The 15,832-nt window shown below is 40.0% G+C and overlaps 1 protein-coding gene across 3 annotated transcripts in view; it reads left to right on the top strand.

The window, feature by feature from the left end:
- Cped1 (cadherin like and PC-esterase domain containing 1) overlaps nucleotides 1-15,832 on the top strand; it is a 273,161-nt gene that overhangs the window by 46,970 nt on the left and 210,359 nt on the right. For all 3 annotated transcript variants that reach the window (XM_028873006.2, XM_028873005.2, XM_028873007.2), the window contains one exon: nucleotides 15,546-15,652. In XM_028873006.2, coding sequence (XP_028728839.1) covers nucleotides 15,546-15,652 — 107 coding nt within the window. The remainder of the gene's footprint in view (nucleotides 1-15,545; nucleotides 15,653-15,832) is intronic.

Raw genomic sequence — 15,832 nt, 5'->3', positions numbered from 1 at the left:
GAAAGTACCCATATCCTTATTTTTAGTTTATTATATGTTTATACTATGCCTTTAAAACTTTCCTTTTGTTACTATAAAATACAGCTTTCCCATAATATTCGTATGTATTGTATTTTGGATATCAGAATGGTAATACAGATTTATTGGGTTGGTGGATTCCTATTTTATTTCTACTTACGTATAGTATTGGTTCCCTACAAGTTTAGAGTCTTACCTGTTCCCACATTTTTAAAATCTGATGAAATTAAAAATAGCACAAAGTTTTACTTTTATGAAGATTATTTATACAACAATTAAAGAACATTATATACTCAGTGCCATTTTTAAAACTAAATTTTAATTTGTAAGATTTTTATGATTAATATTTTAGTATTTGGACATTCATAAATGCCAAAGTAAAAAAAGAAGAGACCCTGGAATTTACAAAATGCTAGAAAAGACCATTCAAAACATGACATGCCACTCTATATTCATGGCACAGGCAAAATCCAAAACTGACACTATCACCTAAGGCTTATGGGGATTCTGAGAAAAGCAGTTTTCATAAATTACCAATGGAAATGTGGAATATAATTTTTTTGAGGAAGCAATCTGGCCTATCTATAAAATTTAAAATTTATACTTTTGAAGCAAATGAATTTGTTCTAGGGAAACAAATATAATAGAAGTTCAAGCATCAAATAGTTGTAAAATTTATGCATAACTATTACAACTAAGTGTTGATAAAATAAGAAAATGATTTTAAATAGGGAGAATTCAGAGGAATAGATTGCTACAGAAATATTTAGTAATACATGCTTAGGGGGAAACAATGTGTTAGGATCTAAGCATCCCTGTAGAGGTAGAAAGTTAATGATATGATGCCATGTGAAACTATGACTTAGCAAAATTCTGTTAAAGTATTTTCGATATAGTACGCTCCTTAATGTGTAGGAACAATCCACTTTAACAGCACTTGGCATAGTTTTACGTTGAGTGAATATTCTTCATCTCAAAGATGACAGAATTATTAGCCTCAGGAGACACTTCTGATATACTCTTGGTTTCTGGGAGCATCGCCAGTTTCAGAAAAAATGTCAAGTGTGTGAAACTTGTCTTAGGCGATAGCTTTGTCCACCCCTTCTTCACCTCCCTCCTTGTTTAACAAATCCATTTTTGGGCGCCAAGAGTCTTGAGATCTTTCCCAGGTTGTGCCTGCCGTTTGGGATCTACTGCTCCTGACTCATGGGTGTACAATTTCTCCATCATGTTTTAGCACCCACAATGTCACCTGTGAAAGCAAATTCACTGGCCGTGCCAATAAGAGTTTTTGCTGCCCCTAGTCTAAAGAATGTAGATACATTTTAGCTGAGGTCCCCTATCTTCCTTAAATTGAACCCCCCAGTGAATGGCTTGGGTTTCCTCCTGCTATGGGACGAAGGTCTTCTGAAGGTATGGGAGGGGCAGGAGCAGAGTCCAGGAAAGTATGTACTCTGTACTTCAGGTTGCTCTCATGTTTCTCGGTTCAGAAGCCTTGGTGGTAGGCTGACAAGACACAGAACCTGTTTTATCTTGTTTACTGAATGTTCACCACTTAGATCTGAAATTTCCATCTGTCTGTGTCTGCTTGCTAACTAGTATATGCTCCAAAAAAGCTTAGCAAATCTGAAGACAGGAGTCTAGATACATCAAATAGGAACTATTTAATCCTAGCATTTCCCTAAATGTTGCATTTTATTACTCAGACTTATGCTTTCCCCTAATCTTTTCTAAATGACCTTGAGCAAGCTTAATAGGTAATTTACTACTTGATTTGAGAACAGAAGATAGAACTTTCCCTCTTAAACCTCACAGGAGTGTTATGATTGGTTAAGTGAAACCTCCAAAGATGGTTGGAAATAAATGTGTCTGGATGGGAGACGCTAGTTGCCCCATAATTCTTATAGCATTTAGTAATGAGCCGTTGAGACACACTCGGTTCTTTTTGCCCTGGTTTTTGAATTATATTTTCTCAAGCCTTACTTCTCACCTGTGCTGAATCAATATAGAATTATTCCTGGAACCAATTAGGAATCATTGACTCCTTCCTCCCTCTCAGAGTGTTCACAGTCCCTGGGAATTATTGTACCATGCGGAAACAGATATGACTAGGTTCTATTTATTGCCTCTTAAAGAAGTCATGCAAAATAACTTTAAATAGAGCAGGAAGGAATCATATTTGGTTAAAGGAAATGTCACAATGCTAATTATACACTAAAACCCATTTTGCTGTTCTGTGGAATTTAGTATGAGGAGTGTTTGCCACAGAAAGCATGTCAAGTACTGAAGTAATAAACCCAATTTAAAATATCAGCCATATAGGTAGGAAAAGGACATTACCATGGTCAGGCATGTGAACATCTTATAACTTACACTAAACACTCAAGCTTTATTCAACACACAGTTATCTATTAAAAGAACCTTGTAGGTCCCTATAATTGCTGTGGGTAGCCAGGGGAAAAAAAGTATGAAAGGCAAGTAAGACTGTTCAAAGACTGACTGGGCAGAGGCATACATCAGTGTTTCTCAAATTTGCATATGAATACAAACCACCTGGATATCTTGCAATTGACAGATTCTCATCTGACTTTAGTCCTAAGGTTTTACATGCCCACCAAGCTTTCAGGCGGTGGTAATGTGGGTATGTCATGGCTATCCATATCTCACTAGAACATCATTTGCAGTGGTCTACAGGGTAGAAACAAAATATTTCAAATGATCAGAAAACAAAATGATGAATTCTGGAGGGGGAGATCAAGGAGGGTATCATAAGTTAAATACTGTGTGAAGCATGATGTCTTGAGCTGGGCACCTTGGCACATGCCAATACTCAGGAAGCTGTGGCAGAGCACCACAAATTCAAGGCACATCTATACCATATAATTGATTTAAGGCAAGCCTGAGGTACATAATGAATTCAAGATTAGCCTGGGGCATGTAGTGAGACTGTCCCTAAAACATTTTAGAGGAAAGAAATGACTTCTTAAGGAAGTAATGGAAGCAAGAACATTCGGCAGCATGAAATGCGTGTGAGAGGATTGTGAGTCTATAAATGCTTCAGGGGCCGATCTGTGGGTGTGGTTGACAAAAGCCAGGGTGGAAATATAGGGCTGAGTCTCCGGGAAGAACCTTAGAGACAGGGCTGGGGCAGATGTGCGGGGCCGGGGCAGATGTGCGGGGCCGGGGGCTGCCAAACAATCGGCTGTGTTTTGTTCTGGTGGTGATAAGATCTGTGTGTGTGTGGGGGGGGGGATGTCTGGATGTCTCTGGCAGCAGCAAGGATATGCTGTGAGAGAAGGAAAGATCGTTTGTCGTGGGAAGACTTTGCAGAGACGGCGAGATCTCAGATTCAGACTCTGGGGAAGGATTTGTAAGGCCCAGAAAATAGTTAAGAAATTTAATCTAGAATTGATGGAATTGAGGGAAAGCTGAAGATGGCCTTACGCTTCTGAGGGTGAGGGAGGGAACGCTACACCTTGGATGATAAAGATGATGGAAGAGGAAGGGATATGTGCTTTTTCTTTCTTTCTTTTTTTAAATAGGAGATCGTGAACACAGAGTTGTACTTACCCAGCACAGTGTGTAATATTATATATGTATATTATAGAGTGTGTAATATTATATATGTATATTATAGAGTGTAAATGAAAATATCCTCATTTGAGGAAACTCAAGTGAGAATTTAAAATGCATTGGCAGAGAAACAATAGCCAAGGCAATGGAGAAAAATGAAATGAACACAAAAATTCAAGTGAGGGTGAAATGGTACTGCATGTAAAGACCGAATAAGGACGTGTTAAGAAAAGGCCCTTCATTCTCAAAGACCCGTTGTCAATCTTCCAGTTTCTTAAAGACTACAGGGACTTCTTGTATGTGGAAAGTACATCAGAGTGCTGATTATATTATATAGAGGTCCACCTATTTCTGCCTCCTGAGTGCTGGGATTGAAGGTATGCACCATCATTCTTGATGTAACTCTGCCCTTTAAACAAGAAAGAACTAGCTTTCCCATAATGGAAAATTTGCATAGGAGATTTTTCCACAGAGCTCTGATACATACCCTCAATAGCCACCAAGACTATTGCAACATTCCCTCAAGAGTTCAGACTCTGAAATCATGTTGGAGATGGGCTGAAATTGGGAAATAGATATCAGCCATTTCCGTCATGAAAATCTAGAGATCCAGTTCCAAAGACGTTCAGTAGAAGACAGCGGTGTAGGTCCCGGCCTCACACACAGCGGTGCTCACTTAGAGGAAAAGAGAGAGCGACCCTGAACTCCCTTCTGACATCCCTGGCCTCTAGCCTGGTCACTTCCAATGACATTCTCAGTTCTGGCTAAGGACAAGAATAGACCTGCTGCTTTCACGGTCTCTGCCCTACCTATCGGTCCCACATCTATCTCTCACCCTCTTCAATAGCATGTGTGAGATTCCGCCTAACTAAAACAATTTCTGCTAAATGTAGCAGGCATCATCTTATTTTCTCTGGAGATTTTGTTACTCGGACTTTTCAACAGCATGAGCTCTAGTTTTTAAATTTCTTAGTTTTAGTAGAATGTGCCCTTTCTGTTACAAGACCCCACCCAGAATACCACATTACATTTGATTTCCACTGCCCCTCCCATATTACATTTAGTCATCACAAGTCTCCAAGCTTCTCGTGAGTCTTTCTCAGAGTTTCCTCCCCGCTCCCCGTTACCTTGACTGTTTGGAGGACAGGCAAGCTCTTCTGAGTTCCCTTTAATAGAGTTTGCCGATCTTTTGCTCAGTATTAGATGGGCTATTCAGTTTGAGAAAGAATGGCCAGAGAGAAGATCCATCATGCCATCCTCTCGAGTATGCCCCATCAACACGGAGTATTGCTGAGGTGACCCTGCTCAGCTCACTGAGATAGCCTTTGTCAGCTTCTCCCACTGCAGAATCCTCTTCTGCTTCCCCTTTCCATAATGGACCGTTGGGAGAGATATTGCTATATACAATTCTTATTAAGGGTGCGCTCTTTGAATAAGATGTTCCCCACAAGTCTTGGGCATTTGAATACTTGGTCCCCCGTTGGTGACCGTTTGAGGAGGATTAGAAGGTGTGACCTTGCTAGAGGAAGCATATCACTGGCGTAAACCTTGAGGTTTTAAAAGAGCTCTGCCTTTTTGAGTAAGCCCTCTCGGGTTCCTGTTTCCGGTTCAAGATGTGTGCTCTCAGCGTTTCGCCGGCCACCGGGCTCCCTCACAGTTAGGGTGACAGGCTCTTCTCCCTCTGGAACTGTAAGCCCAAAATAAATCCTTCCTTCTACAAATTGCCTTGATCTTGATACTTTATCACACCAATAGAAAAGTGACTAAGACCAAGATGCAGAGTGATGCTTCTTTGAGGATGTGATAGCCAGCTGACTTACCTGGAATTCTACATGGGAGATTCATCTCCCATCTCCACTTATTTATTAACACATGGCTATTTGGGGAAGGGGACAATCTAATACTATTCTATTTGTTTTGTTGTCATGGACACCAGTGGCTCATGGAGATATTCAGCACTATTTTTTTTTTTTATTGTTTCATTATTTAGTCTTTGTTTTTAGGCCTTTTAAGAACTTCCCGGGGATTACAGTGCTCTATGCTCATTTTATGTACTTCCTTCCCTAGCCCCAAACCAACCATTTTCCCGTTAGCTTGGTCTTTTGTATCAGAGAATAGCATTAGAAACCAATATCTGGGCAGGATACGTATTCTATTTTTTAAAAATTCAGATTGTTGCCATGTTAACTTCTGCTAAAGTATCTTAATCTGGCAAGCATCATAAATGTCTAAAATTTCGGTAAAGAACTTTCTCTCAGGCAGAACTTAGTATGAAAGCCACTGAAAGTTTGCATGCCCATGCATGCTCAAAGGCAGATTGACAAAGGACACATGAAGCATGAACCTAATTAGTTTTTATCAACAAAAACCAGAAGTCAGATATCGGGGTAATAACCTGAAAGATCAGAGAAGCAGAGGAGCAGCCATTGGTGACTTCTTATATCTCTGGATCCTCTGACCAAAAGGGGCTACCATCCAGCCTCCGCCCTGCCTTATTACTTCCTGTCTCTGCCTCCTGAGTGCTGGGATTAAAGGCATGAGCCTCCCAAGTGCTGGGATTAAAGGTGTGACCACCGCCCAATTTATAAGGTTAACTAGTGGCTAGCTCCACCCTCTGATCTCTAGGCAAGCTTTATTTGTCAGAACACAAACAAAATACCACACAACAGACACAGACATATTAAAACGCTGTGGAGAGAATAGTATCAAGCCTTCCGAAGCCACCACTTCTTAAGCAGTTTATTTCTCAGGAGTAAACTCGCCTTCTTTTTGTGTTAAATTTGTACATAGTAGGAATATTTTATTTTGCAAGATGTATTAATAATCTTACTTCCCTGGGCTTATCAAGAATTCTAGGAGCTCAGAACTGTTTACAGAAAGTCTCCGTGGTCTTCCTCACAGCCTCCCACAGGGTGAATATCTGATGAAGGTTCAGAGCATCAGGGAGGGAATCCTTTGGAAAGTCTTTTCTGAGACACAGAGGTTCCATCATCTGCTCTGAAGAGATATGGTACCAGAGCAAACACCTATGGCCAGACTCCTGGGGTGAAGAACCAGATTGGATTAGATTTCATGATCATATTGTACAATTTGTTAAGGATAACAAACTCCCATTCAAATGCCTGCCTTAAAATTAATGCTAAATGCTGAAATCTTTAACCCAGAAACAGCTACCAGCATCTACAAAGTCTGAATTAGAGACTGTAAGATGAATAGCTCTTCTCTATAGAATGGCACCGAATAAAGTCAATTATGGGAGATCTGTTACTGATCTGTAGATAAATCAGGTTGAGTGTGTAGAACAGAGAATTGGTTTATGCAACTTGAAAGATTGGAGAGAAGTTATAGATACTTGAACATATTCAGTACTGAGATACAATCAAGTCTAGACCCTAATATAACAACAAATTTTAAATGAGCCTGAGTGTAATACCATCACCAGGAGAGGCTAGATACAGAGAAAGTAAGATTTTGTTATTTAGCAAGAATTTGACAACTTAGTTATAAAAAGAACAATTTAGAGAGAATGGTGAATTAGTTTTACATATTATAAAGAGATACTGTAAATATTTAATGGGCAGCCATCTTGTGCTAGGAATGTAGTGCAGTGGTGGAGCACTTGTCCACCCAGCACCCCCAGTTTGACTCCTAGCACAGAATAAAGAAAGGAAACAAACTAAACAAATGGCCAGGAAGAATGCACAGAGCAGAATTAAATAGCTTCAATACCTCACCCTAAAGGAAAACCAACTTTACAAAGTACTCTAGTCATGTTTTTAGGTAATAATATAGCCGAATACTGTGAATGAGTGAATGAGGTTTTGATCTGGTATCTAAGTGCCCTAGACCAGAGATTCTCAACCTTCCTAATGCTATGACCCTTTAATACCTCATGTTGTGGTGACCATAACCGTACAATCATCTTCATTGCTACTTCATAACTGCAATTTTGCTACTGTTATGAATTACAATGGAAAATGCCTGTGTTTTCCTACGGTCTTATGCAACCCTTGTCAAAAGGGTTGTTCCACCCCACAAAGAGGTTGTGACCCTGTAGCAAGTGTTCTTGTCGGATTTTCATGGACTACCAGTCCTGAAATAATGACATGGAGAATTATTATAAATTATGAAAGCTTGACCTTTAGCTTAGGCTTGTTTCCAACTAGCTCTTATAACTCGAATTAACCTGCTTCTATCAATCTACGTTCTGTTGCGTGGCTTTTTTCTTTCCTTAGTACAGCATGTCTGACTTGCTTCCAGTCTGCTGGCAAAATCCCCATGCCTAGATTCCTCCTCTTCCTCTCTCTTCCCAGAAATCCCGCCTATCCTTTCCTGCCTAGTTATTGGCCATTCAGCTCTTTATTAAACCAATCATAAGTCACCTTGGCAAAGACACATCCTCACAGTGTACAAAAGTATTATCTCACAACATGAACCACAGGTTGACAACCACTGCCCTAGATACTCAGATATAAGTCTGCCTTCCAAGCCATAGATTTTAAGTCTGTTTTTCAGAGTGTTCATAGAAGAATTTTCTATATGTAAGGCATTTGGAAGTTAGTTAACTCTGTCTTTCATTTTTTTTTTACTTCTCTTCTTTAATCCATAGTAGCTAAGAACCAAAATACTTATTAATACGTTTTTCAAAAGACTACTGTCTCAGTATTTTTCCATTTTTAAGATAGCATTTCAGAATGTTGACCTTTTCTCCTTTCTTTCTTCCTTCTTTCTTTCCTTCCTTCCTTCCATCCTTCATTCTTTCCATCCTTCCTTCCTGCCCACCTGCCTGCCTGCCTTCCTTTTCTTCCTGCTTCTGTATGATATATGTGGGTGTGGGTCCATGTGGGTAGGTATGTGTATGTGTATGGATCTCAGTGTGTGTTCATGCATGCATTTGGAGGCCAGAGTTCAATGTTAGGTGTCTTAATCAAGACTTTCTACCTTATTTTTTGAAATATGGTCTCGCTCTGAGTCTAGAACTCACCAATTTGGTTAGGCTGGCTCTCTAATTAACCCTAGGGGTTTGCCTGTGTCTCCTTGCTAAGCCCTTGGGATTATAGGTGTGTGCTGCCTTGCCTGGCTACTATGTGGATGTTAGGTAACCAAACAGTGCTTGCTCAATAAACACTCTATCTACTCAGCCATCTCTCTGCCTGGGCCTGTCTTTGCTACTCATTTTATTTTATATTTTACTTTACTTTTGCCATGCTCGAGACTAAACACAGGGAGTAGGTTGACTTTTGATTGAGTTCTAATTACTTTTCTGCTGCACACATTCAGTTAACAAATATACAGCATATTTTCTTTAATATTACACTACATAGGCATGGAGATTGTAATAAAATAGGTGCAGTCTTTGCCCTCCTGAGCTCATATTCAAAACAGGGGGAGATGGTGGGAGAGATGATAGATGTCTATAAACTCAGCATTCGGGAGGCTGAGGCAAAAGATCAGAGTTCAAAACCCACAAAGCCTACATAATAAGATCTTGTCTCAAAAAAACAAATCAATCCAAACCAACCAGGGCCCACTAACCAACAAATAATAACAAATGGAAAAAGACAGACACTAAGGGACTATATAACAGGAAGTGGTAAGTATTATGACTAAAATGGAGCAGGAATAGATGAAATATCATTTGGGTTTCTGCTTGTTTGTTTTGTTGTTTCCGGTACGTGCGTGGAGTTCTACCCAAATGGTGTTAGCATGAATGGTGCTGTCTCACAGTGCTCTACACTCTGGGTTGTACTACCGATTCTGCAGATTTTATCAATGAGGGAAGTTATTTGTGAACCAGGAAACAATTGTTTGCTTTTTATGGCAGCCTGCCTGTGGGAGACGGAAATGTTCTAAAGACAGCCTCTTTCCTTAGGGTAGATGATGGTTTAAAAAAATAAATAAAATTAAAAAGTCATTTTAAAAATTGAGATGTCAACTGCTTTCTGAGCAAGCTTTGAGAAGGAAATAAACTGTACGCAGTGTTTACCTATGTGTGAATTAATAATTGTGAACCTCACACCTCCTTCTCAAATTGTATGTGACAACTTCATCTCCCACACCCAATCCTGTGGTGATGTGGTAGTGACCAGTGTGGGCGGCATGGTGCTCCTTGGGAGGAGGTGTCTGCAGAGTGTTTTTGTAATTTTGTGCTGGAGAATGGGACGTGCACATCCTGTTTTTTTCTAGAACTTTACCCTATGACCTCTCTATTTAAGACCTTGGCTAGTCTAAGTTATGGGGCTCTGGTTTCATTGTGATGGGAAAAGAATATTAGTCACCTAAAAAATAGTCTGTGGAACTTTAAGAGATTTATTTTTGAAACTAGGTGGAAGCCAAGTTACTACTTGTGATTTCTGAGTACATGTGTGATTGAGGACTAGTTCCTTTCACATAGGGAGGTTTAATTGACTTCCGTTTCCAGCAGCATTGCTAATAACGGGCTTAGTGCCCTGTGAGGATCTGGGGTGCCTGATTATACCTGCTACAGTCATTCTTTCCTCCCAGTTCCCAGAGGGCAATAGATGTGCCAGGTAGTAACTAAAAAGTCCAAAGCTAGATGCTTTGCTGTTGGTTTGTTTGTTTTGTGTGTCTGTCTGTCTTTAAGTCTAAAGTATGTACAGTCCTTGTTTCTAGCCCACACAGTTGTCACAGTACTACATAAGTGAATAGGTACATGGTATGAGAAGCTATGTTTCTCTGTTGCTTCCCTGGTTTTTGAAGGGCTACAGAGGTCAAGAACATGGATTTAGAGCTAGAATTCCAGCACTCAATTCCATTAACAAATGGAAGATGTCGGGCAAATTACCGAGTCCTTCTGTGCTTCTCAGAGCACCCAGAGCCAGTGTCGAGTCCGGGGTGGAAATTCATTAATACAAATACTCAGAGCAATATGAGGAGCATTATGGTACTTAAGAATTCCTAGGTGATGGGGCTGAAAAGATGGCTCAGCAGTTAGGATGCTTGCTTCTTTTGTAGAGAACTAGAATTTGGTTCCCAGGACCCATGTTGGACAGTGTACAAAGAGCTGTAACTCCAGCTCCTAGGGATCCCATGCCCTCTTCTGGCTTTTTAGGGAATCTGCACACACACACACACACACACACACACACACACACACACCACATACACACACACACAGAGGCGGGGGGAGGGAGGGAGGGAGGAAGGGAGGGAGGGAGGGAGGGAAGGAGAGAGGGAGGGAGAGAGAAATAATAATAAAATAAATCTTAGAAGAATGTTTAGCTGTTTGTATCCTTATTTACTACTGCCTTTCTTGGCTACTTTTCTGTTGCTGTGATAAAACACCATAACCAAGAGAACTTATAAAAGAAATTATTTAACATGGCTTACTATTTCAGAGTGCTGGAGTCTATGGTGCATGAGTAAGAGCATGGTGGCAGGGACAACAGAGCTCACATCTTGAGACACAACTATGAGGCAGAAAGAACACGCTGGAAATGGCACAAGTCTTTTGAAACCTCAAAGCCTGCCCATAGTGAAACATCTCCATCAACAAGGACACACCCCCTAATCCTTCCCAAAAAACTATACCACCTGGGAACTACATACTTAAACATATGAGCTTATGAGGGCCATTCTCATTGAAACCACCACACTACCATAACATATATTCACTGTGGATTTGAAAATTCCAATTTAGTGTTCTAAATCACATAGAATCTACCGTTTCTTTAGGCTAACAACTCAAGCAACCATCAAATTCACCAAGGACTTCCTTGCCTCCTTTTTATTTTAACTCAAACCTACATTTGACTTCTCAGCTATCCTCTCTAGATATGGAAGAAATATACGACGAAAGACAACTAAAAGGGTTGTAATGTTTGCATGTTGCCTAAAAAGAGTCTACACTGGGCCAGTTAACACTGTAAAACATCCCTCAGGCAGGCACATGTACAGAATCAAAAGTGAGGCTGTGAGAAGTGATTGGTCAGCCCAAGAAAAAGTGACTTGTGAGCAAGCTCAGCACCCAGCCTCAAGAAAAGAGACACAACTAAGACGACAGCCATAGATCTCTCTTGGTGTTCCCAGTGTTCAGGAGGAAGAAAGACCAAAGTCATACTTGATTCCTCATCAACTTTAATACAGTCAATAAAATGCAATTGGAGTTAGAATAGGCATTCTCATCCTTGTGGCAGACATGCTAGATCTAGACATCAAAGGGAGATGCAGAGATCTCTCTACCACCAAGCTGACCACATATCAATTTCCCTAAGACCTTTCAACAAAACCAGCTTAGCTAATGAACATATTTAATTCATTAAAAGTTAAAACATGAATAATATTTTGTTAAATGACTGATTAATGCAATATAAACATACCAGTATTTTACAGCAGGTAAAACTAAAACCACTGATGCTAGATGCAGAGGAAGGCAGCCTTAGGGCCATGTGGCGAACCCCAGGGCACCTCCCTGAAGTCTTTGATGCCTTGCAAGATAAAGACCTAGTGTTACTAGGGTTTCCAAAAGTGGCTGAAATCTGGTTTTCAAAGTGTGATTCTGCTGTCAATTGCCTTTGGCAAGTATCTACCTCCTGTCCTGGCCAAACACAATTTATTCAAGGGCTGGACTTACTTCCATGCCTCCCAGTTGTGAGCTCTGCTGTGGATTGCTGTGTGTGTGTGTGTCTGCTAGTAGCTTATACTGTCCTCTAGTGGATGGTGGTCCCCAAGACCCCCAAATATTACACTAGTTTGATATTTTATTAAGGTCTAAATTTGTACCTGAAATGCTCCAAAGCTAATTTGGAAAAGTGGTGTACTTAGCTAGTGAATAAATACCCTTTGCTCTATAGTCAAAGTTTCTGTTTTTCAATATGGATCTTGAGTATCTGTGGCCAAATTTGAATGTGTATTGTCTTCTGAAACAAATAAAGCTTTGCTTTGAAAAGTTGGGGAGGGTAGCAAGAAGCCCCAGAAAGAAATGTAGAGAAAGTGAAAATATTACTAAATATTTAACTTATAGAGGTTTGGAAGGTTGGCATAGGATTCAGCTAAAGAAAGGAATTTTGAACCAAAACCATCAGTGCTATTTAGACTTTGGTAGCAATAATTAGGGAAGAAGCATATGAAGACATCTCTTGAAACTCCTGTTATATTTTACTTCATTTAAAAAGAACATTGAAGGGCTATGGGCCTTTTTTGAATTATTAATTTTTAAGCTAAAATATTAATTGAATATTTTTGAGGGATGAAGGGTCACCTTACGAATGCCAGGAGACTATGTGGTATTTCATACGTTATCCTCAAGTCTTTTTAATGTTCTAGATGCCTCAGATAGATTGCTAAGGGCACTTACTGCCTGGTTTTTTTTCTTTCTTTCTATTTTCTTTTATATACCCAGGGCAAAGTTCTGCTCATTGAAAGTTCGTAATGAATTCCTTTGAATTATTTAAATGTGTTTCTCAATTTTAAACGTTTATGACTGAAATGTGTGCTTCTTTCTACCAACTCTAGCTGTGTGTGTGTGCTTGCCAAAGTGAAAGGAGGCACACCTCAGAGGAATTCAATATACACTCTGGTTTTATGAACCAAACAATGTAGTTCTTAATTTGAAATCCCTCTCTCTTTGCAAATCCTTATCTTCTTAAAATATTTATTTGGGGATCTTATGACAGGAGACTTTTTTTCTAGGGTTTCACTATTTCCTGAACTAGACCTGACATGAAATAAAAACGCATTGTATTTCTCTTTGAATTCAAATCAAAAGATGTTGGCTGACAAAACCCACTGCCTGTTCAAAATACAGGATTGGAAGCATTGCACTGTATTTGGTTTTAGCTCCAGGAATTGATCTGAAATTGCCTTCAGGGTGAGAGCACATACAGACAGCATCTCCATCTCCCAAGCCTGAGGCTTGCTTGTTATTGCATGGATGGGATTCTGAGTTCCGGCTCATCTGCTGGACTCACCGCTGCCCCTTTGAACTGCTCTGCTGTCTTTCAGCGGCTTCAGGAACGAGCCAACAGCACAGTTGTGGGATGAGAGCTTGACTTCAGTTGTTTAGATCACGTTGTTTGCCAGGAACTCTTCTTCGCTTCTGGCAATAAGACAGCCCAAACCATAAAACACAGTTCAGACTGCATGGAGCTTGTCAAGTGTAAAGGACTTGGTTGGCAAAGAGTGAAATTTCACTACTAATTATAGATTCTTCTCCCTTATTAGTTCTTTCATTTGTTCGGCTCATCTTTGGAAGCGTTATGTTTCTACATGAGAAATTTTCCTGGGAGAAAAAATGAAAGGAGAGGCCTGTAAACAAGCTGGTGGCCTTCCTGAGTGTTTTAGAAGCCATTATAGGTGACGGAGGAGACAAATGGTGGCATCTGTGTTTGTCTCAGGATTCACAAAGGAGACAATGTGCACAGAAAATATTTTTAAAGCTAAGTTTCCAAACAAAAAGATGGGAAAATTTCTCAAGCCCTGCTAGTGTATTTATTGTGTCTCACTCTACCCTGACTATTTGAATGTACTTGTTTTGTTATTACCTATATCATTAACAATTAAAATACATTTCTTTTGTTTGTTTGTTTTCCTCTGAGAGGTGATGTATTTACTATTTCCATCAGGGATTCTCCATTCAACAAATATTTTTTATAGTATTTTTATTTTATAGTTAACTTAATTTCACATATCAGCCACAGATCCCCCCTTCTTCCCTCCCAACCCCCAGTCCTCCCCCCCAATCCACACACACACACACACACACACACACACACACACACACACACACACACACACGCTCCCACCTCCTCCAAGGCAAAGTCTCCCTTGGGGAGTCAGCCAAGGCAGGTCCAGTCCCCTCCTCCCTGCCCCAAGACTGAGCAAAGTGTCCCAGCATAGGCCCCAGGCTCCAAAAAGTCAGCCCATGCACCAAGGCCAAGTCCCAGGTGGAGTTCAGGGAGTCAGAGGAGGGATTGTATGAGGGAGAGATGGTTGGAGGAAGCACAGGGACAAACATTCAATGAATATTTTTAAAGTGCCTATTCCATTTAAAGCATGTTGACTTAAAAAAAAAAGGATGGAAGAAAGGAACAAATGAATGGGCTGGAGAAATGGCTCAATGATAAGAACATTTAACATGCAAGTGACAGGACCTGCGTTCTGATGTGCCCAGCACCCGCACTCTCCAGTGAAAAGAAAGTGGGAGGTGGCCGCTCATGCTTGTAAAACTGTGTTGTGTTGGAAGAGGCTGGAGGACCACTGGGTCTTTCGGGCAATGGGCGTATCTCCAGGTTGAGTGTAAGACCCTGCCTTGAAAGAATAAGATGGATTGTGATGGAGTAGGAAACACACATACACACACACACACACACACACACACACACACACAAACACACGTTCATATGCCATACACACATATATCACATAAATACACACAGAGAAGAATAAATGAAAATCAACTCATACATGCCCATAACTGGTAACCTATGAGCCAGAATTCACTCTTCTAAGTTGACGAGTTATTGTGGCAGACTCATATGACTCATTGGCAAAAGATTTTGTCCTCGGTAAAAGCTGAAATAATAGTTGCTTCAGTTCATATCATGTTCTGAGTTTTCAACTCCACTCTAGTATCTGCAACTAGACCACAGATTCATTTTTCATGAAATCTTTGAAATTTTTATTAATTTTACTTTCTACCTAGCATATTCTCTTTGTAAGAAGTCTTATGAACTTTTTTAAAAGACCAAGCTATTTTAGATATATTCTAATTTTAGTTTTCAAAAGAATTTTGTAGATATTCATATTCCATACCTGCATTTTCTCTATATTAAAATGCTAAACCTAAGATGCCAACTAAGCTTTTGAATTAGACGAAGTTGAATTTTAGTTATTCTGAATATTAGCATTTTGCTATAAACAGTGTTACTTGTGTTTTAGCGTGTGAGTAACTGCATCCCTTACTGGAAGGAGCTAAATGTTGTTCATGTTTTTAGGTGATTTGAACTCCTGGGATCTGTTCATTTGCCTGCCTTCCAGGGAAGCTGGTGGGAAACCTTGCTTGCCCAGAGAGCACATGTGTCAGCTAAGTCTACATCAGAAGGTAAGTACAGTCAAAGTATAAACACAGTTTATCAAGTCTAGGGATATTATTAAAAATGAAAGGATTTGGGTCATTATATTGTTGTTGCTTTTTAATTCTTGAAAACTTGGAACCACTGTATGTTTGGCGAAAGTTTCAGAAAGTTAACTTTCTGCCGCGGTGACAGAGTGGCTAGGACAA

Source organism: Peromyscus leucopus, chromosome 3 (genome assembly GCF_004664715.2).
Source record: "Peromyscus leucopus breed LL Stock chromosome 3, UCI_PerLeu_2.1, whole genome shotgun sequence".
Taxonomy (NCBI): Eukaryota; Metazoa; Chordata; class Mammalia; order Rodentia; family Cricetidae; genus Peromyscus; species Peromyscus leucopus.
The sequence above is the reverse complement of the archived record's forward strand: the minus strand, read 5'-3'. Positions and strand labels throughout refer to the sequence as shown.